The sequence below is a fragment of the Nicotiana tabacum genome, chromosome 18 (genome assembly GCF_000715075.1).
Source record: "Nicotiana tabacum cultivar K326 chromosome 18, ASM71507v2, whole genome shotgun sequence".
NCBI classification, from domain to species: Eukaryota; Viridiplantae; Streptophyta; class Magnoliopsida; order Solanales; family Solanaceae; genus Nicotiana; species Nicotiana tabacum.
In genome coordinates this window covers 73,031,480-73,058,587 of record NC_134097.1, presented here as the reverse complement: position 1 = coordinate 73,058,587, position 27,108 = coordinate 73,031,480, and the positions used below count along the sequence as shown (strand labels likewise).

The 27,108-nt window shown below is 39.0% G+C and overlaps 1 protein-coding gene and 1 non-coding gene across 3 annotated transcripts; one reads left to right on the top strand and one right to left on the bottom strand.

The window, feature by feature from the left end:
* Positions 1-6,173: 6,173 nt before the first annotated feature.
* LOC107791534 (root phototropism protein 3-like) lies at positions 6,174-9,795 on the bottom strand. Of its 2 annotated transcripts, XM_016613623.2 has the most exons (5): positions 9,416-9,795; positions 9,192-9,336; positions 9,002-9,071; positions 7,610-8,902; positions 6,174-6,989 (listed from the first exon to the last, which is right to left on the bottom strand). In XM_016613623.2, exons 2-5 carry the CDS (start codon positions 9,302-9,304, stop codon positions 6,444-6,446), a joined length of 2,022 nt encoding a protein of 673 aa, XP_016469109.1. In that variant the 5' UTR covers positions 9,305-9,336; positions 9,416-9,795; the 3' UTR covers positions 6,174-6,443. The 2 variants fall into 2 exon arrangements, with proteins under 2 accessions (XP_016469109.1, XP_016469108.1); XM_016613622.2 differs by having other exon boundaries at positions 9,192-9,795.
* A 10,219-nt stretch (positions 9,796-20,014) lies between these two features.
* LOC142173115 (small nucleolar RNA R71) lies at positions 20,015-20,121 on the top strand. The gene has a single exon (XR_012702545.1). It is a non-coding gene; the product is annotated as a small nucleolar RNA R71 (small nucleolar RNA).
* Positions 20,122-27,108: the final 6,987 nt, after the last annotated feature.

The window sequence follows — 27,108 nt, the reverse complement described above, 5'->3', positions numbered from 1 at the left end:
AGAGCTATAAGGATAGAAGAAAATACTACTTTATTCTTCTACTGGTTCTTGAGAGTAAATTGTATACTTCATTCTATCCGGTCATTAAGGAATGTTGCTAGACGCCACCTTTGATTAGTATATTGATGTGATCAATTTAGTACTAGCTTAGTATTGAACCTATGGGGTCGCACACTAACGAGTGTTCTGATCTTTGCTAAATGATTAATTACTTTATCATTTGATAATTAAATTAAAGAATTTAATTGGTCAAATGAATTTAGTTATTAGTCCAAATGAAATATTATTATATTCTTTGCTAACACAGAGAATATAATTAATATTGTGAACAAATTAAAGTTTTCTATTTGAAATAGAAAATTAAATTATATTTCTTGGTTGAAATATATATATGAGATATATATAATATAAAGTACTATTATATAAAATATTAATAAGAAATTTGTTAATTAAATCCAATTTTGAATTGAATTAGTAACATAAAATGCGGTAAAAACGTGAAATCCAATTGAAATTGGATTGGAAAATCAAAAGGACGTGTCGGTTGCTACAACCCCATTTGGAATGGGATTATACTTTCAGTAGAAAAATATTAATATAAAAAAATTTATAATTAGAATCCAATTTAGTATTGGATATATAGAGTTTATAAAGCTTTCTCGGCAGTCACATTACCAAGGAATGAGATTGTCGATTTTTTCTTAGAAAATTCCCTAAAAATTCAATTTTGAAATTAAACTTTTACCCTAAGTAAATTATTACATCAATCGAATAGGAAAAAGGTTTATAGGTGATACTATATTAAGATGATGGAGAAAATTGGCCGTAGTAATTCTTGAGAAGAAAATCACTCTGTAAAAGAGCGAATGCAATATAAAGTCAAGAGAAAAAATATTACTACAAGAAAATTGTTTCTTATTCTTCTATCATTGAGTTGAGATTTTTGAGAAAATTTCAACACGATATTTTTATTCAATTTGTTCGCGGATTTCATTGATCAAAGAGTTGATAGCAATGATCGGTCTTGGTGTGAATATGCATAGAGTCTTCGCACTATGAAAGAAATTTTGAATCGAGACTCACTTCACCGGTACGCTGGGGCGGAGCTAGCCTATCTAGTATGGGTTCGGCCGAACCCAGTCACTTCGGTCTAATCCATGTATTTATCTTAAAAAAATCCATAAATATGTACAAATTATTAATTTAAAACCCAGTAACTTAAAAGGACTAGAACCCCGAACCCATAAGTTTCAAATCCTGGCTCCGCCTCTCCCGGTACGTCTTAGATCCGATCTTTGACATGTAAATAAATTTTAAACACGAACTATTTTCCTAAAATTATTATTGTCTTTCGCTGTGTGTTACGAACATCTATACAAAAAAAATCATGGTGTTCAAAGTAGCAGCGTGCTTCTATTTTTGCAGCTTCCTCTTGTGATGACCATTCTTGCATGATGTAATTGTTCACTCTTTTGGTCAGTATTGTGATTGTGTGATTGCATAGTATCTACCATCATATTTTCGCACTAAAGTTATTATAATTCTCAGTTAGCCTAAGCTTGTAATCATTTCATTTTTATTCCTTCCCTCCTTCGTGTTACCCATGGAAGATTACGTATAGGTATTCGTAACAAGCATTGGAAGACACTAACAATTCTAGGAAGATCTTTTCGTGTTTAAAATTTATATCGAATCTGAGACGTACCTGGTGAAAAGAGTTTCGTTTAAAAAAAAATTCGATAGTGCGAAGACTCTATCCGCATCCACACCGAGACCGATCTTTGCTATCAATTCTTTGATCAATGAAACACGCGGACAAATTGATTGAAATACTTATGGTGAAATTTTTCTAAAAAATTCCAACTTAAATGTAGAAAAACAAGAAACACTTTTCTTGTAATTGTATTTTCTCTTTTGACTTTGTATTGTACTCTCACTTTTACAAAGTAATTTTTCTTTCCAAGAATTACTGTCGCAAATTTTTCTTATATAACATATATAAACTCTTTTTTTATTTGGTTGAGGTAATTCTTAGGATAAAAGTTATTTCAAAAATAAACTTTATGGAATAATTAAGGAAAAATTGTAATCCCATTCTAAATGGGTTGCTGCCGTCAACGTCCTTCGTGGACTATAGTACGTGACTTAGCCAATTCTAGAATTAGACTTCTTTTCCATAATTTTTTTTTGGGATTTTTACCTAGCTATATTATATTAGAAACTTATTTACCAATATTCTCTATATTTTGTAATTTTTAATAATTATCTAGGTTTTTCTTACAAATTGTGTAGGTTTCTCCTTAAAAGGCTCTCATCTCATTATTTGTGCCTTCAATTAAGGGATTCAATTATATCCTTTCCTTTTTTCCTTTTTTCCTTTTCCTCTTCTCTCTCCTTTTTTTTTTACATCAAAATTCCTTAATCTATACCTAGAATCTCTATCTTCTCTCTTCCCACCATTGGCGACAACTTTATATTATTAAATCATCAATTGCATCGTTTTTTTGTTGGGAGACCGGACAACACTGAAAATGAAAAAATATTCAGGGATTGTATGATAACTGTATCATAATTGCATTTGAATTGTATCAGATATATCAATGCTAAAACATAATTGTATCATACTTGTATCACAATTGTATCTAACTTGTAGATGGTACATTAATAACCAAAATAATACCTGATACAATACTAATAAATTAATATATAATTATCATATATTTGTGATATAAACTGTGAAATTCGTCATGAACTCACAACTACTCATTATTCAGATACAAATTTGATACAATTCCGAAAGTATTCTTCACAATTCTGATACAATTATGTTACAACTTAAAACCGATTCTAAACTTAAACTAATACAATATCGTATTATATTTGTATTAGCATTATATCATATATTGTTTTAGGTACAAATTGCGATACAATTATGATACAACTTTGATCTTCATCTTTTTCAAGTTTCAATTTAAAACATCCACCTAGAACCAACTCTAAACTTAAATTATAATACAATATTGTATTTTAATAGTATTAATATTGTATCAGAATTGTCTTAGGTATTGACGTATCAAATACACCTCAGATACAATTATGATACATTTATCATACAATCGTAATACAATAGCAGACCCCTCCACCTACAATTTCAGAGATAATGTTGATGGATTTGTCAATAGTGAAGCTTTTTAATGGTTGTTGATGGAATTGATTCAGAGAAATATATAATGCTACAATTTTAGAGAGATAATAGTTTGATTTGTATCAGAGAGAGACAGAGAGATATTGGTTGATTTGTATGAAAGAGAGGTGATAATTTTGGGTATCAGTGGGTTTCTTACGGTGGGTAAGTACAAAGACAAATGACAGTTTTGTAATTCTTTGAAAAAGGAAGAGTATCTTAAATGTAGGGGGATTATGTGTAACTAATACCCAGTATCTTTTTTATGGTTTTGTATAAAACTAGTAAATATAGGTATATAAAGTAATTAATAAGAAACCTATATAAAGATAGTAAATAGGTTTCTATTATAGTATATCTAGGTAAAAATTCCAATTTTCAATGGAAAATTCCAATAGGTAAGAAGGTGGCGACGTCCTTTATGGACTTTCTTCGTTAGTCCAATTCTAATTGGACTTAACAAGTAGTCTTTATTACTAATATTTATATACATTCCATATATAAATAAATATTAATTATGTGTATTGAATATATATTGCATATATATTTCAACCAAGAGATATAATTTAATTTTCTATTCCAAATAGAAAACTTAAATTTGTTCACAATATTAATTACATCGTGCTAGTAAAGAATATAATAATATTTCATTTGGACTAATATTTTAATTTATTTGACTAATTAAATTCTCTAATTTAATTATCAAACAATAAAGTAATTAATCCTTTAGCAAAAATCAGAACATTCGTTAGTGTGCGATCCTATAGGTTCAATACTAAACCGGTAGTAAATTGATTGCATCAACATACTAATCAAGGGTGGTGTCTAGCAACACTCCTTAACGTCCGGATAGCATGGAGTATACAATTTACTCTTAAGAACCAGTAGAAGAATAAAGTAATATTTTCTTATGTCCTTATAGCTCTGAGTCACCCTAGGATGTAGTTTAATTGTCAAATCCTAATAGGTGACCAACTATGTGTTATGTTAGATATAATCGACCATTTAATGACCTATGAAACTCTTTTATTCTTTCATTCAATCGCGCTGGCCAAGGTCTTAGTTTGGTCGTTTATAATTCATGACAACATGGAGCTTAAACTCATCACCAAGAGTTGACAGATTCCATCTTGATCAATCACTAATTCTACAAGCATTTAATCATACCAAATATCCTTTCAACTATCGCCCTAGGGCCATAGGTGTCTGGTATCAAAGCACAATAAATAACTTGTCAATTACTATGACGATCTGAGGTCAAAGGAAACTCTTACATCACATTCTTCAAGAGAATATCCTATTGACAGTTTATGGTAATTCTAACCACTAGGAATTATCCAATGAGTCGGTTCAATGATCATATCTCTATGTGATTTAATTAATGAGATCAACTAATCTTTATCCAATAAAGACGATCACTTAAATATTGATCTAACCGGATTATTAATGTCCAAATTGATAATCCTATGATCAACAAATTTAGATTAAACTATAAGAAACTTCGCTCTCATTATCATGATCTCCACCACAATGTCAAGTCTCAAAATTTAATCAAGGACCTTATCAAGTTAATCAAGCAATTAATAATAACTATGATAAAAAGAATATCAAATGCCATATATATTTATATCAAATAAAGTTCAAAAAAATATGTTCAAATCATTAAATACGAGATTGGATCTAGGACATATCTACTATATCCCTAACAATCTATGACCACAATTTTATTTGGAATATAAAAGTAACTCTTCAAGTTTTTTAAATGTTACTACTATTACTACTGTGTTAAGTGAAAAACTGGTAGTACCTTTTGCATCAAATGGGAAAATGATCTCAAAAAGGTTGAGATTACCACCTTGGATGCAACGCCATGTGTACGTACACAAAAGAAAACACTAATTGCATGCTCCACAAAGAACAAGGGAAAGAAAGCAGCGGAGTTCTATATATATAGGACTGAAAGAGGAAGCTTTAACTCCTTGACAACTTCAATGGTGACTTTGTTTTAAGTAATAGATCACAAATATCCTCTCATTTCAACACATATTGGTGATTGGCCCTATTGCAATCCGTGTATCAAAAAGTTCAATTTTCAGCAGAAAATGAAATAACTTTACAAACTCAGTTTCCTTAGTGCATTGCATTCATACTTTTAGAGACATGTAAGGATCCACATGTCCAGACGGCCACCATCACATAGTGTGGGTAAGGAAATTAATTTTATTATGAAGTAGAGAGCCTGACAATTATAGCTACCATTTTTGCTTCTATTAAAGGTATATATCCAGTAACCAAGTGGAGCACTGTTGTTATTACATCTCTATGGGGTAGATATCGATAATCTGTTAAGTGTCTGTCCTGATTTTCTTAGCATATTCGGTTTTCTTATCTTTTGAAAGATAACACAACATATTTACCATAATTGAATTTTCCTTCTTTTAGAAGGAAATTATAAATCTCTCATATTTGGCTAGTACTTTTTCTTGGAGGAAAATGTTTGGACTTCTATAAATTAAGGATCCTTCTTTCTCATTCAATAGCATCCACAATGTAGCCATAAGGGGTTTGTGAGTCTTGTTTAGGGGGAAATTTCGGGAGAAGTGTTAGCGTGCCACTTGTGTTTGCCTCGTGAGGTTGTTCTCTCGATAATTTGTACTCTCTTTTATATAGTGGATTGCTTATCTCCGCTTGTGGACATAGGTCAATTGACCGAGCAACGTTAAATATTTGTATCTCTTTTTGTATATTTATCTTTTGTTGTCTGATTTATTATCGTTCAAGGTTTGTTTTACTAGCTTCCGTATAACAGCTGATTATTTCAATCCTAACGTAACCAAGTGCAGTACTGTTGCTTTTGCTCTATGGGGCATCTTTTAATCTTACTTTGCAGTTCTTAAGTTAATAATCTGTTTAGACTTTCTTGTCAAGTTAAATTTTAGATTCTTTTACGACAAAATCATAAGGAGAGAAAAAGTGAAAAACATAACTAGCAAAACTGCATGTCAATGAAACAATGCAATAATATTTCTCTTCACTTTAAAATACAAACATGCTTTTCAAGATACAAAGAATACAGAAAAATCAAACACAAAAAAGCCAGGAAGTAAATGATGCTATTATAATTTTGGAAAGGAAAAGTAACCTTTTGATGCTACTCTCCGATAGAAAGGAAATGAGAATTTCAAACACAAAGGGAAACAGAATTGGATTGATAGAGGTTTTATGTATCTGGTAGTCTTTTCTCTTATAACATTTGGATTCAGGAAATGGAATTTCTCCATCTTCTAGGTGTCTTCCTTGTCAATTCAGCATTTTGGACCTGCGAACCAATTTCATGGGATTCTAAATTTGTCATCTTGGTGAGTTTGCTTAACTTTTTCCACCCTGAAGTCCATGCCGAGGATTGCTTTGGCTTTGTGATCTTATCAAACTGTCTCTGTAAGCTATCCATGTCGTTTTGGAGTTCTAGGTACTTAGTTTTAACAGTCTCGAGTTCAAACTTAAGAGTATTGATGTCTTTCTTGGCTGTAGTCCATCCCTCTTGAAATGATTGTGGTGTTGCTTCGAGCAATGATTTGCGATTTGATACCAGAGGTTGATAATGAGAATCTCCTGCATCTTTGAGTGAGTTGTTGGATATTGCATTGCTGATCTTCACCTGCTCAGAAAATAAGACTTGCACCACTACTCTTAGTGGGAGCCGTTCGTTCTGAGCAGCGTGCATGCAAGCATCAATAGAGAGTTTCTGGCAGTCCATCACCCTGCACAACCGCTTTCTTTCATGTTCGGAGAGAGTTGGATGGGCCTGTCATGTTATATAGATACTAAGTTTCTGCAAAAAATGAAGTATTTCGTACAGTTTCAACCTTGAACCATGACCTTTTTCTATTTCTTTGCTGACATTTGAGTTGGATGTTTGTAGTCCCTACCATTCTTTTTGTCCCAAGCCCAATAAAGAAAGGGCTAACTTAGAACAAAGTTTTCGTGTTGTTAATTCCTAGGTGTTGTGCTATCGTACAATGCAGAAAATATGATCACAAATGACATTAAATAGCTGCAATTGAATAGCTGGTGAGATCGCGCTCTTATCATATCATACTTTCACCAGATCGCGGTCTTATCATATCATACTTTCACGATTTGTAACATTTCAGTTCTTGTATAGTGCTTCCTTTAGAGGACTTGTTCTTTACTCATCATGTACATGTATATAAGAACGGCAGCAATGCTTAAATTTGTTTGTGTTTTAATGGGAAAATAGGATATAAATGCAGGCTTATAAACATTAGTGTAGAACAAAATAACTGGCTATGGTTGAGAGCAATAACACTAGCTGAAACTACAGGCTCAACATCGATGACTTCAAGAAATAATGATGCGTGAATTTAAAAGATGTAGAAAATCGAAGGAATTGGATTGAAATACCTTAAGATAGGAATCAATTGCTCGATATAATCCATCATCACAAGTTCTTGCTGATTCCGGCAAAGCCTCTGCCAAGACCTGAAATTTTGTCAAGGAAAGATTTCTATCTCTGGATACTTCTGTGAGGTAACTGTCTACAAGCCTTGCTACTCTCATCTTAGCATTGAGATTGCTACCTCTTTGATTTCCATCATGCATATGTTTATCGGAAAATGAACTTCTACTGGGGCTTGAACCTTCTGTCTGTTCTTGAACTAAGAAATGTTCCAAAAGCCTCTGAACAAGATCAACATCATACAAGGTGTCAGTCTTATTATAGGACGGTATGAGAAGATCAGCCAATGTAGCCTGCTCAAATTGCATCCCGACCCGTTTCTCCAATTCTGTCACAAGAGCAGGAGCCACTTTCAACAGGTTTGCCATTCTCAAAAGACGAAGAAGGAAGCTACACGAAACGCTGTCCTTCTGTTGTGGGATTATGCTAATTAGGCTTTCGATAATCATCCTTTGATCTTTGGCCTGAACACTTGGTACTTCATCTCTAGTTCCTGACACTATCATATGAAGACCCCCTTTCCAACTATTGCTGCTACTGCCATTACTATTATTGCTATTGCTACCTTCATCCGGCGATCCTGATCCTTCTTTAATTAGCCCCGGGAGCCATTTAGCAGCATAGTGCATAAGGGCAGCACCAATTAGTTCATGTCTCATACCCTTTACCTTAATAGCAGTAATCACTCTGACAAAGTGATCAATTCTGAGAATAGACACATCTTCAAACCACCAATCAGGAGGTACTACTTGCTGGTTTCTGCTCGGGCTAGAATCCTTCATTTCGTTCCATTTTGGGCTGGAAACATTAGGGGGTTTGCCTGTGTATTGCCATTTTATTCCTTTTGGATTGGCGCAGGCTTTCCAAGCGATGGACTCGCTGCATCTTCGAACGATTTGGAGGTTTTCTGCCCATGGTGATAACTTGGCACAACTCTTCAATACCTGTATGGAGTCTCTCCATGATGATAAAACCACATAGCTGAGGAAAGCTTCAGTCTTGAATATAAGGTTTCCTTCTTCTAAGTCCTCAGTCATTTCTAGGTACTCTGCTGTACAACGTAAGCCGGAGATATTGGTTGCTGTGAGATCAACAGCAATTCCATAGCAGAACTTTGCAGCTAACTCAAATGCCTCAGGTCCACCTGGTAGGTCATCTAAAATTATTTTGCTCAATTCTTCATCCCTTGAGTCATATATGATTCTGTTCATCTTTCCACTTCTAGAAAGCAAAGGATACTTTTTTTGAGAACAAAAAGGATTAGTTAGTCATTTAATTATCTAAGACAAAGGTCTGAAACAGAAATTAAAACAGTTTTGATCATAGGGTATATCTACCTTGTGTAAGTGGAAACTAACATCTCCAATTTGAACTAAAAGGTCACTGGGGATATCAGTTGCTACATACCTATAAGCCATTGAGCATTTTCATCATTTGCTTCAAACTAAATTCAGATAATCTATGAAGTAACACAGTTATAACATGATGGCATTGAAACAAAATCACAAAAATAGAAATGGTACATACCAAGACTGTCCTTTTTGCTCAAAACCATCAGTCTTGACACCATGTTTGGTACTGCTGAGAACTCCATTCCCATAGTCTCTTCCACTGACAGACTCAGTCTCTGATTCCCACATGATGAGAAGCTACAAAGAAATTAGCAGGAAATCTGCAGCAGAGAAAAAAGCAAGAACAAGAAGATAAGCTGGAGTGAGCTAGTAAAAAAGAAGAATTCCACATGGGTATACTTGGAATTATCTCTAATTGTCGGCTTTTTCAAGGCCCTCTACAAGCTGTGAAGTAATGGGCATTCTATTTGCTACTACTGTGCTGTTTCTTTGGGATCACTTCTCACTAATAATTCCATTTTTCTGTTACCCAAGTGTAGTTATAGTTGTTGTTGTTTGACACAAAGATAAGTGCCAATTCTAACTTGTTTGTGAGCCCACCCAACTTGTTTGTGACTAAGGCGTTGCTGTTGTTGTTATTAATTTGACACTCAAATAACATGCCGACCCCAACTTGTTTGTGACTGAGGGGTTGAGGCATAGTTAGAGTTGTTGTCTGAAAGTCAGATAACTTCCTTTAACCGTAAATCTTCACTTTCTCATTAAGCATTCTCTTTACCTCTAAATAAACAGTAGAGTGCACGGACTTGTTGCAATAAAAAAAAACATTCTCTTTCTGAGAAGAGAAAGAACCAAAAATTATTAATGGAATAGGTTTGGTGTTTCTACAAAATGGATACATCAAATTTAATATAGGAGAATGGGCCACAGTTTTAATTTCATACTGAAGTGTAATCATTTTCTGGGTAAAACATTTCTGGTAACTATAGGAGGCTTTTCCAGAGTCCGGAACCTAAATATTATTTTTTTGGACTCAAATTACCTTAATAGGTGATTGGAATGCCATTAGGGTCAATAAGGGTCACGCAATTGCTTAGTAATCACGCCCAACTATGCCTTATAAAAGGACAATGCGGACGTTGCAAATATAACCTGAGTATTTATGCCCAGAGTCGAATCCACAGAGAATTAACCTATCAATTACTTTCGTTGGACTTACTAAATTCTTTAGAATCAACTTCCCCAAACGTTGTGAATAACAGTTGATGGTATATTTAATAACTAAGATTGAAAGTCAATAAACAGTTGTAAACTAAATATGCTTAAGTTGTGAACAATAATAAGAAGGTTCTAAGGTAGTGATTTCCTCTATTGATGGAATCCCTTCTATTTATATTTCATATAGATTTACCAACACATCTCTATCAATCATGAACACTCTTTTTACCGTGAATCTCTCCCGAGTAATCACGATAATTTACTAGACGCACTCTCCCGAGATACGCTAGCTGGCTTTGTTTATTACTGTTCACTTTAGATTGCACCCAAGGCTTCGTTATCCCTAATCCCACCTTTAAACCCGCAGTTATAGATCCCTCTTATACTTTGGGAGTGGTGTTGTTCAACAATCACCTAAATATGCACTCTCTCTCGAGTTATGCACACTAATTAGGCACAACTAATTGAGGATCCTGTCAATTAACTATAACAAACACGTAGTTGAACAAATAGAGATTAAACTGGCAAACTATATTAACATAATCAAGAGGTTCATCCTTCAATAGGTTCCATCAAAACCCTAGACAAATGATTTAGCTACTCATGACAATGGGTAAATAAACTATGAAAACATTCATGATCAAAATTGCCAGAAAAATAAAGAGAAGAAGAAAATATGATATTTTGGGTGATCTCTCACACTTGTTTTTCTTGCCAAGGTACTCTCTAAAACATTACATCCTCCCTTGGACGAGTTCTATTGTTTAATATAGGGTTTTGGGCTAAAAATCCCGTGTCTTGAACTTCAGTCCCTCAATTTTTCGCTTCCTATCGCGGTCCTACCGCGGTTACGGCAGGACTGCGGCCAACTAGCCTCTCAGAATCCGCAACAGCCTTCTGTCGCCGTCCGACCGCGGTTACGCCGGGACCGCGGCAGTCCATCTCCAGTTCTGGTTTTGCTGCCTTCGCATAGTGCACTTAGCGGATATTGTAAGATTGGCCTCTTTTTCTCCGTAATTGATCCCAAAAGTACTCCATAGACTTCTTTTATTGTATATAGCCTGCAAAGCATGAAAAGCACTAATCAGAGCATTTTGTTATCACTTTTTACCATAAAAACTATACAAGAAGGTGGTTCTTTAGGGACTACTTATAGTCCAATTCACCTATTATCAACACCCCACACTTAAATCTTTGCTCGTCCTCGAGCAAGTTGAACCACACTTCTAGACCTAATCGTTCGATGCATTACCCAGTTTATGTTACACCCGCCATTATGAAAGAACAATCTAAGCAGTGCAACAGCCACACCTCAGATGAAGACTCTAATGCCATGCCACACTCGTGCTTACTCTAGTTACTCTAAACAGAGGTGAAAACTTGCTTTTTCTTCCTGAGTCACATGCCCTCACATCACATTTCTGAGAGAAGTTCCACACACATAAAATCAAGCAACAAGGAACTATAGATAGAACGAATCCACTCACTCTCAGCAAAGAACATTCACATGCCACACAGATACACCATAAGCTTGCCCTTAGTGTAATACTCTACTAATCGAGTTGTTCAGTCCAAGATCAAGAGGTCTTTATTTGGTTATAATGTAGGCTAAGGGACGGGTAGGATATATTTGGATATAGTGACTAACCTCCCTAAGCACTTTTAATACAATCGTTCCCTTTATTCCAATTTCCATGTTCAACCCAATCATTCTTCCACACTTGTTTCATAGGCTACCCCCACTTTTCTTTAGGTGCAACTGACCTCTTTTTTTTTCTTTTAAGTATTTTCCTGATTTTCCTTTTCCCACTCCATTACTACCCCACACTTTGACTTTTATATGCTCTTTAACGATTCAAGTGCTTCTAGGAGGTACAGGTTCAAACAGTCAAACTATTCAAACACAGGGATGTAGGTTATTGTAAGGTTATCAAAGAACAGGCTTCAGGCTCGAAGGGGTTAACTATGGCAATATGTACATGTGGATTCATAATTATACAGGCTACACAAGGAACTGCCTCAATCATCTCTAAGGCCAAACAACTTCTACTTCGCTTTGCAAACACACAGGGCAAGTTCTAGGTATCGCATGCAAGCACAGAATACAAGTATTATCTCACACACACTTGGCATGTAACTCATTCCGAATTAGTTTGTCAACAAACTCACATGAGCGTTCAAGAAAGACAAGGTGTGCAGAATTAAGGCATAAAATTACGAGTCTACAAACGAGCCTAGACGTCGCACCCTCAAGTTCGTTTTAGTTATTTGCAGGTGTGTACATTACGGGTTGCATTCTTGCCTTCACCCATCTTGGTCCAATAGAGTCCTAAGGGTCCTAAAAATATTAAAGAAAAATCTACCTAACCCGGTTCAAGAAAAGCCCTTGGAAAAGAACCGTGGTCAAAAGAAAAACCAAGGAGGAATTACTACACTACCTAAAAAGAAAAATAAAATAAAATAAAAATCTAAATGGACTACTTCCCTCAAGAGTACTTTCCAAGTGGTCCGTCCTCAGGAAGAGTCTCCTACATTTATTTATTTTACAACCAATGTATATGTACACTAACAATACACCACTAAAGTAAGTCTCCCACCCCACACAAAAAGAATATGACATGTCCCCATGTCATAACACAAATAAAGTGTAGAAGGGTAAGAAGACTTCCCTGAGCATCACTCGGAGTCGGAGACGGTGCTGGGATCCACATGACAAGCCCTCCCCAAAGCACGGAACCAAGCTATCATCCGGCTCTCAGACCTGGCCTGCCGCTGAGACATGGCATCCATACGCACATGCAGGCCATCCACCGAGGAGCGAAGATCTGCCACCTCTTCCTCCAAAGAATGCAACATGGGTCGGCTAGACTGTGATCTAGAGAACCCTGCTCCAGTATGGGGTCGCCGAGACGATCCGGCTCCATCACAGGATCTCCTGGATGGTGCCATGGGTGCTGGGGCGTCATCCTCATCATCAAGCTCAATGGTTGTGGGTGCATCTCTGCCCACTGTGATCTTTGAAGCTCTGAATGCCGCTTTTGCGGGCAAAGCTCCATCTGTAGGATTGGTGGTGACACCATCTAGCAGACACAACCTCATCACAAGTGAGGGGAAGTAAAACCCCTTAGATAGCAGAGGTGATCGAAGGATCATTTCATCTTCAATAATTCTCGCCACATCAAAGTCTTTCTTGGTGACGAAGCACCATACCAATAGAGCCCGTAGGTGGTTCACATCTGTCGTGTTGCCCGTAAGCAATAACTGGCTACAAATAATGGTGAACCAGAGCCTCATGTGTGAACGACTTGGAGTGAAGGGTAATGTTTTCCTGTAGCCAGATTGGTCGACCCCCTGCGCAGATTGTCTCAATCATAGTGTCCCAAGTGACCCCTTGGGCGTCGTGGTAATGATCAATGTCACCAGTGAACTAGGGTAGCTGCAAGACCTGGCGAATCTTCAGAATTGAGGCATCTACCACCCTGCCCCGCACAATCACAGATTGGCACAAATGTTCTGGGCAGTTCGCGTAGAACTCCCAGACTATTATTGGGTTTGCCGTCTCAGGTTCATCAAACAAGAACTCCATCTCCCTTCGTCTGATTTCCTCATACATGTCTGCTTTTTCCATACGGAGGGCAGCCCTGTCAACAGGAATCTCAGGGACAAAGCTTTTGGTTGCCTTAGCATGAAACACGTCCTCTGCCTCCTGTGACTGGAACCTGGTGGTATCATATATTGACATTTGGGAAGTTCTTGCCGAGCTCTTTCGCCTTTTGCGGGCCATATTACCTACAAACAATTCAAGGTAACAATCAGATGCATCCTAACATGTGCCAGTCGGATGGTACTCAGACTTCACCACCTGATGGCACCAAACAATTTCCTTTTGTCAATCAATGCCAGTATACCCAATTAGTAAGGTGCCCAGAGTTGACAACCTCCACTATTGCCCTCACACCACTATTAATTCTACAATTTCGCCATATAATACCCCACACAATCTCCCACAAGGGAATCATGTCAAATGCTACCACCACCACAAACTAAGAAGGGCACAAAGTGCTCCAAATTTTTACAACACACCCCAATTTTCGGCCATTTAGGCCCCTCCACCAAGCTTCACCCTAAAAAATTTGTTTAGGCCTCCAAATATTCTAAAAATCACCCCCAAGTTAAGCACAATGAAAACCCAACCATTTAAGCATCAATCATGGCCAAAAGAAGCAAATAATGGAGAAAAGTAAAGAAAAGAAAGAAAAAAAATAAAAAAAATTTACACTAAAACACTACCTAGGGTTTAATTGAAACTAATTTAGACTACTCATTACACTAAGTTATGGAAAAGAAAGAGAAAAGAATAGAGAAGCTTACCTTGAGGATGAATGGAAGGGATAGGTTGTGGAGAGAGAGAGAGATGGAGAAGAAAGGAGGGGAAACAATGGGGGTTTTAGGGATAAGAGATGGTGTGAAAGAGAGAAGAGAGGAGAGAAGGGGATGGGGGTTGCGGGTGGTTTGAAGAAAAGAAGGGTTTGGGGGAATAGTGGGGGATTAGGTTTATTAAAAGGAGGGGAAAAAAAGAAGAAAAAAAATTCTGCACTTACCTGGCCCGCGCTGGTCTTCCGCGGTCCTACCGCGGTTACGCTGGGACCGTGGTAGACCTCTTTCAGAGGGGGTATTTGACCGCGGTCCTACTGCGGTTACGCTGGGACCGCGGTAGACTTCTTTTAGAGGAGGTCCTTGATCGCGGTTACGATGGGACCGCGATCTGGGCGTGTTCCTGCTACTTTTTTTATGCATTACACTTACAACACATTCGTGGGTTGCCTCCCACGCAACGCCTGATTTAACGTCGCGGCACGACGCAGATGAGCACATTTAAGGCTCGCTCGACCTCTGTGGTTCAGTCAGGTGTAGCTCAGACACTTCCTTTGGTTCGCTCATGCCCACATATAGTTAAAATCTCTGCCCATTGACTCTAAATGTACGAGAGTCTTTCTCTGTGGCAATCTCGACAGCACTTGAAGGGAAAACTTCGACCACTCTAAATGGTCCAGACCATCGTGCCCTGAGTTTACCCGGAAATAGCCTTAATCGTGAGTTATAAAGCAACACCATATCTCCAGGATTGAAATTTCGCTCCACAATGTTCTTGTCATGCAACCTCTTTATTGTTTCCTTGTACAACCTTGTGCTCTCAAAAGCAAGATGTCTGAACTCATCGAGCTTACGCAATTCTGTGATTCTCGTTGTGCCCGCAGCCTCGATGTCTAGATTCAGCTGTTTCAGTGCTCACCACGCTCTATGTTCAAGTTCTACTGGCAAATGGTAGGCCTTCCCAAATACCAACTTATATGGTGACATACCAATCGGTGTTTTAAAAGCAGTTCTATAGGCCCAGAGTGCATCATCTAACTTTTTCGCCCAATCAGTTCTTGTGGCGTTCACAGTCTTGGTTAGCACACTCTTTATCTCTCTGTTGGACACTTCAACCTGCCCACTAGTTTGCGGGTGATAAGGGGTAGCCACCTTGTGGCGTACATCATACTTTGCAAGCAACTTCTCGAAAGCTCTATTACAGAAGTGAGTGCCTCCGTCACTGATAATCGCTCTTGGTGTCCCAAATCTGGTGAATATGTTCTTCTTCAAAAACCCCACCACCACTCTTGCATCATTAGTGGGCAACGCTGCAGCTTCTACCCATTTGGACACGTAATCCACAACAACAAGTATGTACTTATTGCCATAGGAGCTGACGAAGGGACCCATGAAGTCAATCCCCCAGACATCAAATACTTCCACCTCTTGAATTGGGTTTATGGGCATCTCATGGCGACGGGAAATGTTCCGGGTCCGCTGACATTCATTGGAGCCCTTCACCCATTGGTGCACATCTTTAAACACTGTTGGCCAAAAGAATTCGACCTCAAGCACTTTCGCAGCTGTCCCGACCCCTCCAAAATGTCCTCCATAAGCCGATGCGTGACAAGCCTGCAAAACAGAAGATTGTTCTATCTCGGGGACACACCTCTGGATCATATTGTCAACACAAATTCTAAATAGGTAAGGCTCATCCCAATAATACATGCGGCAGTCATGATAAAACTTTTTCTTTTGTACAGATGAAAGGTCATAGGGAACTATACCGCAGGCCAGGTAATTTGCAAAGTCTGCATACCATGGCGCTACCTCAAGATTAGTAGCGAGCAGCTGCTCGTCTGGAAAGGTTTCCGAATATCTTCAACCTCAACTGCATTTTCAGCTCCCTCAAGTCGTGATAGATGATCAACGACTTGGTTCTCTGTGCCCTTACGGTCATGAATTTTAAGGTCGAATTCTTGAAGCAGCAACACCCAACGAATCAGGCGCGGTTTAGACTCCTTCTTCTCAATCAAGTACCTGAGAGCTGCATGATCAGTGTATACAATTACCTTAGAACCAATCAAATATGATCTGAACTTGTCGAAAGCAAACACCACAGCCAACATCTCCTTCTTAGTCACAGTATAGTTCAGCTGGGCTCTACTCAACGTTCTACTAGCATAGTAGATTGGATGCATCATCTTGTCCTTCCGTTGTCCCAGCACTGCCCCCACTGCGTAGTCACTGGCATCACACATGAGTTCGAATGGTTGCTCCCAGTTAGGGGCAACAATGATAGGTGCTGTGACCAGTCTCTTTTTCAGCTCCTTGATGCTACCCTACAATCATCAGAAAACAATAAAGGGTCTAACAACTTACAGAGTGGGTTGGTAATTTTTGAGAAGTCTTTTATGAATCTCCGGTAGAAACCGACATGCCCAATGAAGCTTCTGATTGCTTTGACTGAAGTTGGAGGAGGTAGCTTTGCTATTACATCCACTTTAGCACGATCCACCTCAATTCCTTTGCGTGACACCCGGTGCCCCAAGACTATGCCTTCTTGTACCATGAAGTGACACTTCTCCCAGTTCAGAACCAAGTTAGTCTCGATACACCATTTCAGCACACGCGTCAGATTTATCAAGCACTCATCAAATGAATTCCCCACCACTGAGACGTCATCCGTGAACACCTCCATTATGTCCTCTACCATGTCAGTGAATATAGCCATCATGCACCGTTGGAATGTGGCGGGTGCGTTGCATAGGCCAAAAGGCATCCTCCGAAAGGCATAAATGCCATAAGGGCAAGTGAAATAGGTCTTCTCTCTGTCCTCCGGTGCAATGGAGATCTGGTTGTATCCTGAGTACCCATCCAAAAAACAGAAGTGTGACCTCCCTGCCAGTCTGTCTAACATCTGATCAATGAAAGGAAGTGGGAAGTGGTCTTTCCAGGTGGCTAGATTTAGCTTTCTATAATCCATGCAAATTCTCCAGCCCGTGACTGTTCTTGTAGAGATCAATTTATTGTTATCATTCTTAACTACCGTCATGCTACCCTTTTTAAGTACACATTGAACTGGGCTAACCCAGCTACTGTTAGAGATTGGGAAGATAATTCCCGCGTCTAGCCACTTTATTACTTCCTTCTTCACCACTTCCTTCATGTTAGGGTTCAACCTTCTTTGGTGTTCCCTGGAAGGTTTGTGTCCCTCTTCCAGTAGAATTTTGTGCATACAGTAGGCAGGGCTAATCCCCTTTATGTCTGCCATGGTCCACCCAATGGCAGTCTTGCACTCTTTAAGTACCTGAAAGAGTTGTTGTGCCTGCACATCTAACAAACTAGATGAGATAATAACAGGTAATGTGGAGTTAGGTCCAAGGAATTCATACCTGAGATGGTTGGGCAATGGATTTAACTCCAGCTTTGGTGGTTCTTCGATAGATGGCTTGGCTGGAGGAGTCTCTCGATTTTCCAAGTGCAAGGGCTCAAATTCTAGAGTTCTATCCCAGAACCCTCTACCCTCTAATGCCAACACCCATTCCGCCAGTTCCTCTCCATTCACCTCATCCAAATTCATTAAACATGTAGCAAGGGGGTCCTCAATAGTTAGCACCTCATCATCAGTCTCTACGATTACATCCACGACATCAATAAGAGAACAATTGGCGAATTCACTTAGTCGCCTCATAGATTTCTGCACATTGAATGTTATCTCCTCATCGTTCAATCTCATCGTGAGCTCCCCGGTTTCACAATCAATGAGAGCTCTCCCTATGGCCAAGAATGGTCTTCCCAAAATTATGGGAATCTCTTCATCCACTATGCAGTCTAAGATCACAAAATCTGTAGGGAACACAAATTTTCCTACCTGAATTAGCACATCATCCAGTATACCAGAGGGTCATTTCACCGTCCTGTCAGCCAGCTGCAACAACATAGAGGTGAGTCTAGCTCTTCCAATGCCCAGCCTATTGTAAATCGCTAGGGGCATAAGATTGATGTTGGCTCCTAAATCACACAGTGCTTTAGCAAAAACAAAATTACCAATAATGCATGGAATTGTAAAGCTCCCTGGGTCATACAGCTTTTCTACAATTGGTCTAGTCACCACTGCACTACATGTCTGAGTAAGAGTAACTGTGGCCAAGTCTTGGAAATCAAACTTTCGGGACATCAAGTCCTTCATCATTTTTGCATACCCAGGCATCTCCTTCAAAGCTTCAATCAATGGTATGTTTACCTGGATTTGTTTTAGCATTTCGAAGAACTTCTTGTATTGTTCCTCCTTTTGGTACTTAGCCAGCCTCTGAGGGAAAGGTGCAGGAGGTCTCTTCTTCCCAATCAACTGGGATTGATCCTTATCAGCTGCTACATCAACTACTGGTTCCTGGACTGTCTCAGCTTCTTTCTCGGTCGCATTCTGAATGTTGTTCTCTTCCTGGGCAGGCTGGACTGGCACCTCCGTCAGTTTCGTTGACTCATCCAGCTCAATGGGCACTGGTATAAGTGTCTCAGCTTGTCTAGTTTCTCGAGCCCTCTCTTGCTCTACATCCAGATCTTTGCCATTACGTAAACTTACCTCCATCAGCTGCTTTGGGCCTTGATCTTTTGGATTTATCTGGGTGTCTGCAGGTAGTGTCCCATGAGGACGATTGTTCAGAAACATAGAAATTTGGCCCACCTGCACTTCAATATTCTTGATTGCTGCATTATGTGCATCCACTCTCTCATTAATCTTTGCATTAGACCCAATAACCTGCTGCATCATTGCCTCAAGTCTAGCAAACCCATCTTCCTACCTTCCACCATGCTGCTGCTGAGGAGGGTGATACCCCTACTGCTGATTCTGATTATTATATCCCTATGGCCTTGGGTAAGGTGCCATATTGTTAGGGGGTCTCATACCTCCCATGTTTCCATTGTTGAACTGTGGATGGACAGGCCTGTATTGTTGATTTTGCTGGCCCTAATTCTGACCACCCTGTCTCTGGCCTCCATAATTAGACACATAATTCATGTCTTCAATAGTGGTGATGATCATGTTCTGCATTCCAATGGTTACCAATTGGCTGACTAATGCAAGATGCGCACAAGCCCTCATTGGTAGTATCTACGATGTGTACTTGCTGCTTCTGCCCTGACTCTTCCACCTTTTTGGTGAGTATACTCATTTGTGTCAATAAGATGGCCATATTTTCAGCCATATAGTTGGATGGATCTAAGGGCACTGAGTGAACCACTGGAGTGATAGGTGCATTCCTGGTTGTCCATCCCGAATTTTGTGCCATCTTGTCAAGCAGACTCTGGCCTTCTCTCCATGTTTTGCTCAAAAATGCTCCACCAGCTGAAGCATCAACAATGTTCTTCACGCTATCTGACAATCCCATGTAAAACCGCTGCCCCAACATCAGATCTGGAATACCATGGTGCGGGCATATAACCAGCATCCCTTTAAAGCGCTCCCATGTTTCATGCAGTGTCTCCATTGGTCTCTGTTTAAAACTCAAAATTTCATCAATTTGTTGAGCAGTCTTATTGGGTGGGTGAAACTTGTTATGGAATTGCCTGACTAACTCATCCCAAGTTGTTATAGAATTTATGGGAAGTGAGTTTAGCCAAGTTGGGCAGCTCCTGTCACTGAGAATAGAAACAATAACAGCTTGATTGCTTCAGGAGTTACGTTGGGCTGCCTTTGGGTTTTGCAGATAGAGAGGAAGTTCTTCAAGTGCTGCTGAGGATCTTCGACTTGCGACCCTGAAAATAGTCCCTTGTTCTGCAACAAGTGCAGCATGTTATTCGTAATTTGGAATGACTCAGCCTGTATCTGCGGAACTACAATGGCTGTGGACAGATTTTCAGCTGTGGGTTGTGCCCAGTCATAGAGAGCAGCCTCTGGCACTATTGGTACCGCTGGGTTTTCCTCGTGATCCCCCATGACTGTTTCGAATTGTGTAGTTGTTGGTTGTTGTTTGTTTTTCCGATTAGCCTGATTCAAGGCCTTGAAAACTTTCTCGGGATCTGATAATGCTTCAAATACTTCACCAGATCTGGATGAGTTTCTAGGCATGCACTTCTGCAACCAAGTCAACAAACGTTAAAATTTCAATGTAAAAATTGGGTATAGAAAAAAAAATGACTACAATAAGAATTTTTGTACTTCTTTCAATTGTAATTGATAACACCATTAATTCCCCGACAACGACGCCAAAATTTGATCACGCCCAACTATGCCTTATAAAAGGACAATGCGGACGTTGCAAATATAACCTGAGTATTTATGCCCAGAGTCGAATCTACAGAGAATTAACCTATCAACTACTTTCGTTGGACTTACTAAATTCTTTAGAATCAACTTACCCAAACATTGTGAATAACAGTTGATGGTATATTTAATAACTAAGATTGAAAGTCAATAAACAGTTGTAAACTAAATATGCTTAAGTTGTGAACAATAATAAGAAGGTTCTAAGGTAGTGATTTCCCCTATTGATGGAATTCCTTCTATTTATGTTTCATATAGATTTACCAACACATATCTATCAATCATGAACACTCTTTTTACCGTGAATCTCTCCAGAGTAATCACGATAATTTACTAGACGCACTCTCCCGAGATACGCTAGCTGGCTTTGTTTATTACAGTTCACTTTAGATTGCACCCAAGACTTCGTTATCCCTAATCCCATCTTTAAACCCGCAGTTATAGATCCCTCTTATACTTTGGGAGTGGTGTTGTTCAACAATCACCTAAATATGCACTCTCTCCCGAGTTATGCACACTAATTAGGCACAGCTAATTGAGGATCCTGTCAATTAACTATAACAAACACGTAGTTGAATAAATAGAGATTAAACTGGCAAACTATATTAACATAATCAAGAAGTTCATCATTCAATAGGTTCCATCAAAACCCTAGACAAAGGATTTAGCTACTCATGATAATGGGTAAATAAACTATGAAAACATTCATGATCAAAATTGCCAGAAAAATAAAGAAAAGAAGAAAATATGATGTTTTGGGTGATCTCTCACACTTGTTTTTCTTGCCAAAGTACTCTCTAAAACATTACATCCTCCCTTGGGCGAGTTCTATTGTTTAATATAAAGTTTTGGTCTAAAAATCCCGTGTTTTGCACTTCAATCCCTCAATTTTCCGCTTCCTATCGCGGTCCTACCGCGGTTACGGTAGGACCGCGGCCAACTAGCCTCTCAGAATCCGCAACAGCCTTTTGCCGCGATCCGACCGCGGTTACGCCGGGACCGCGACAGTCCATCTCCAGTTCTGGTTTTGCTGCCTTCGCGTGGTGCACTTAGCGGATATTGTAAGATTGGCCTCTTTTTCTCCGTAATTGATCCCAAAAGTACTCCATAGACTTCTTTTATTGTATATAGCCTGCAAAGCATGAAAAGCACTAATCAGAGCATTTTGTTATCACTTTTTACCATAAAAACTATACAAGAAGGTGGTTCTTTAGGGCCTAATTATAGTCCAATTCACCTATTATCAAGTGGTAACTCACATAAAGGGCAAACTTATGGTACTTAGCTATATGCTATATGGTCTGACGATTTGACTGCCACATATAGCGTCTTGTTATTGTATGCTATATATAGCATTTTCTTTTCATACGCTATACCCCAATTTAAATACTGCCCTTCGTCTTCTTCCCCGACCACCCTTTCCCCCATTTTTTTAAAACCCCATTCTGGTCCCCCCTGCCCATTATTAAAAAAAATGTGAGCCCCTCCCGTCACACAAAAGGTTAAGAACGTAGGTCCCACATCGTAGTAGAGCATTATATTGTTGTGGTTTAACTCCTTCGTCTTCAAATTTTCACACAAAACACTCACTACATCGAGGTATTTCGATTTATTTCATGTCCAAACTTGTATAATAATGTATATCACTGGCTATTGAATGTGTTTTCATGTCGTTTTGTGTTTTATTTGCGAAACTAGTATGTTATATTTATCCGGACTTAGATATTAGTGTTCTAAAAAAATGTAAAATTGAGATTTAATTTTTTACGTTAATATCCGAATTTAGATATTAGTGTTTCCATGTCGTTTTGTGTTTTATTTGCGAAACTAGTATGTTATATGTAGTTTTGTTAATGTTATGTGATTAGAATGTATTTGTTGTTTATATTTAGTTTATTTAATTGCGCAGTAAAATGTAGAAACTTCTAGCGTAGTAAACTGTATAGTATTTTAGTGTAGAATCCTTGTAGTTTAAGTATTTCTTATAATGTAGATTGTTATATATACTTTATACAATTAAATAATGAAAATTATAAAACAAACGCACACAAAATTATCAAAAAATTGAATTTGACACACATAAATATTTATGATAAGTTGGTGCTACTGGGCCTCAAATATCGAGCATGGAACTCAATTGTTATATATACTTGGTACAATTAAATACTCAAAATTATAAAACAAACACACACAAAATTATCAAAAAATTAAAATTGACACACATAAATATTCATGATAGTTTGGTGCTACTGGGCCTCAAATATCGAGCCTGGAACCCAATTGTTGTATATACTTTGTAAAATTAAATACTCAAAATTATAAAACAAACGCATACAAAATTATCAAAAAATTGAATTTTACACACATAAATATTCATGATAGTTTAGTGCTACTGGGCCTCAAATATCGAGCCTGAAACCCAATTGTTATATATACTTTGTACAATTAAATAATAAACATGCAATTAATGTTGTTTAATTTACAGTTGACGACATGAACACGCCTATACATCCCGGCCTTTACTCTCGTGAGCTATTAGTGCTTCAGGGCGATCATAGGTCTGCCCATTTTTGGGAGGGAGAGTTACTGTCCCAGACTCTCTGCGCTAGGAGAGTAGATGACCTGTGGGATTTTCTGAGGCATAGAGATCTCCACGAGCGTGTAGTCCATCGCCTCCAGGATACGAGATTCTATAGGATTATTGAGATCGGGCAGATACAGGTTGATTGGGCTTTGATCACGGCATTGATTGAGCGGTGACGACCGGAGACGCACACTTTTCACCTTCTCATTGGCGAGGCTACCATCACGCTGCAGGACGTAGAGGTTTTATATGGCCTACCCGTTGATGGCATGCTCGTTTCACTGCCTATTGCTATGAGATTTATGTCGCGTGATGCTTATTTGGACATGCTGCAGCAGCTCAAGGGTTTCAGGCCACATGACGAGACTACATCGTCGGGTGCTAGTCGGTTGACTTTGACCCCTATTCGACAGCACCTAGAGCTACTCCACCCCAATATCACCAACGATACAGAGGAGGTACATATCACCCAGTATACGAGTTTGTTGTTGCTTCTTCTATTTGGAGGGGTCTTGTTCCCGACACTCCGGGGAACCTAGTCAGCCTGAGATTTTTGCATCATCTTTACTGCTAGATGAGTTACCCTATTACAGTTGGGGTGCTACTGTTCTCGGCTACATGTATAGGCAAATATGCTGGGTGAGCATGGGCACTCAGAGAGAATTTTGTGGTTTTATGTCGCTTCTACAGGTGACAACATAATCAAATAAAGTGTTCATCAGTTCCAACTCTACCTAGTTAGACATTATCTTAAACATTACATCAACTTTTTATATTAGGTTTGGGCTTAGGAGCGGTTCTTGCAGTTTCAGCCACCGCGACCACAATTACCTCCTACTGTAGCACCTCCGTTTCTCCCTCTAGCCAGGAGGTGGGTTATCCGCCGTACAGTTTCACGAGAGTATGATGCTCATCATAATCTCCCCCTCTGCAGGGATGTGTTGGATCTGCTGGAGGGCGCACAGGTAAATATGTACCTAAACTTACCTGGTGTAGATTAACTTAGTGTTGCGCATACTCACGTTTCATGTTCTTATTTGATAGTTCATCTGGACACCATACAATGACGATTTGATAGCTTCCCTACCACCTTATTGCTTGGTCGGCCGATTGATTTGGAGCACTTCTGCCCCACTCATATGCCTCGATATTGTGGAGCATCATGCCTCAGAGTGGGTACTTCGGCAGTTTGGCCGTCCGCAGTATATACCGAGGGGGCCTATATGGGAGCCTACACATTATCAAAGGGATGATCGTTGCAGGGCGGACGACGTATTTATGGCATGGTTAGCGGCGCAGATCCATATTTGGGACCATCGAGATAAGATGATTCTGCCCCCACCTACACATATCCAGGAGGTTTATCTTTAGAGGTATATGTCCTGGTACTACCACGTCACCCGAATTTTTATCGGGAACCCTATTCATCAGGCTGGCGGTCGGTACGTTCCATACACCGGGCGACACGAGGCCCTGGTATGTTTTCTATTATTATTCATTATATAACTGTATTTTAGTGCAATATATGTAGTTTATATTTTATATGTTGTGCAGGCTATTGGACTACACACAGTCTATCAGATGGGACTATAGATGCAGGATTATGTCGGCGATCCTGCGGATGCCTTGCAGGATTATAGCCGTCGATTTGTAGAGTTGGCTGCCCGGACACTGCAGCGAGCCCGAGAGGATCAGCGTTTGGCACACATGCCTGATTATGTGGATCTAGAGCAGTATGAGCGAGGCCCTGGTATGGCACGAGGTGGTGGTGCCCGACGAGGTGGAGGTGCCCGACGAGGTGGTGGTGCCCGACGAGGCGGGGGTGCCAGACGACGTGGCGGTGGGCGGAGAGGAGGTGGTCCCCAGCAAGGGGGCGTTGAGGCCCCTGCTGATTATGTTGCTGCCGATCTGCCGGGTGGCCTACATGAGACGGACATGCCGTCATATAGCCTTGGGATGGATCTCACTCGAGGGACTTTGCAGGTGACCCCGTCAGGTCAATTATTGATCACGGGCACGCACCTTTCTGGAGTGGATTGAGATACATACTTTCCACGCCCGTCTACTGTTGCTGAGGAGCGGCCGACCTGAGATTTACAGAGTGGGCACCAGCTGAGTTATGGTTCATCATCACGTTCATAGGTATGGTTTTCATAGTATTGAATTAGAATTTGTCTTTATTTTCCATAACTTTGTTAATTTCCTTTTTAAGGCTGAACGCGATGTTGACATGGCTGCGACAGATGATTACATTCAGGAGCTCGACGAGATAGTTGTACGACAATTCAAATTATTGTGACTTATTATATACTTTGTTATTCTGAGCTTTTTATTCTTATGTAGGTTTCTACTGGACTGACGGCCCCTTCTTCTGATCCTGTCAGCACCACTGATAATCATGCAGCGGCGCATCCGGCTATAAGGAGGCGACTTGATGATAACGATCCCGATAGCGTACCCAGGCGGGATGAGATGCGCCTCAGGCCAGCGGTTGCGTTGAAACACATTGGATGAGGGACACATTGATTTTATTCTTTTTTTTTGTATTATATGTAAATAATATTTTTGTATATACATTAACAACAACTTTTATATAATATGTGCATTAATTTTTTATTTCTCCGTTAATTAGTTAGTTTCGTACTACAACACAAACACAGAGTTTCATCATCGTAGATGTTTAACTCCGAGTAAAAAGCAGCCCCTTGCGGAGTGACAGAATACAGATATCTTCCGGTTACTTTAAGTATCACTGAACGTTTTCTCACACCCATTTTTTTTGCGTAACAACGATATCAATTTATCGTACTCTATTGTAAGTGGTAATTTAACATGACCACGTGGAGATAAACTATACCTCACAGAGTTATTCTCCATCACAACCTCACCCCCAATATAGTGAAACTCTTATTCTACGCTCTTCAGACATTACGAAAAAAATGCTTCAGAATGCTTTTCAACAAGAAAAGTTGAACGGGAGTTAGAATTTTATGTGAACGAATTTTCCTAAAATCCCAATCACTTTATATAGGAAATGGCTAGCCCGAGATATGGAATTTTTTTGCCGTATAGCGTTCTTTAAATATACGCTATAGACATTTAAATTATTGTGTTTGTCAGTTCACTTATTGGTGGGTCCATATTCAGGGTATAGTGCTTTTTTGGGTGTTATATGTATAGCGTATGAATAAAAGACGCTATACCTTAACGACAGACGTTACCGTTAATGTATATTGTCTTGTTTTTGCACGCTATATATAGAAATATATTTTTTTTAAAACACCTATTAAGATAATTTGAGTCCAAAAAAATAATATTTAGGTTCCGGACTCCTTTTCCAGATATATGTGGCAGCTTTGAGATAATGATTATTCTTTCTCTCTTTGTATATTATTTGTCGTTTTCTTTTGATTGATGGTCGTAGGCATGGACCAAGAGAAATTGCCAATGCCAAGTCATTAATTAGTTTAGGGGGGAGAGAGAGAGAGACAGCAGTTCCCCAGGCCCCTACATATACGACAGATGGTTTCTTCTTTCTTGTGAAATTGGCTCTCTACTTTACCTCTCAATACGATATGTCAATATGTAAGTTATATGCTTTGGATATGCAAATAATTTTTGCACCTAAGTGTATAAAACTTTTTAAAATTTGTTATCTTAAAAGCT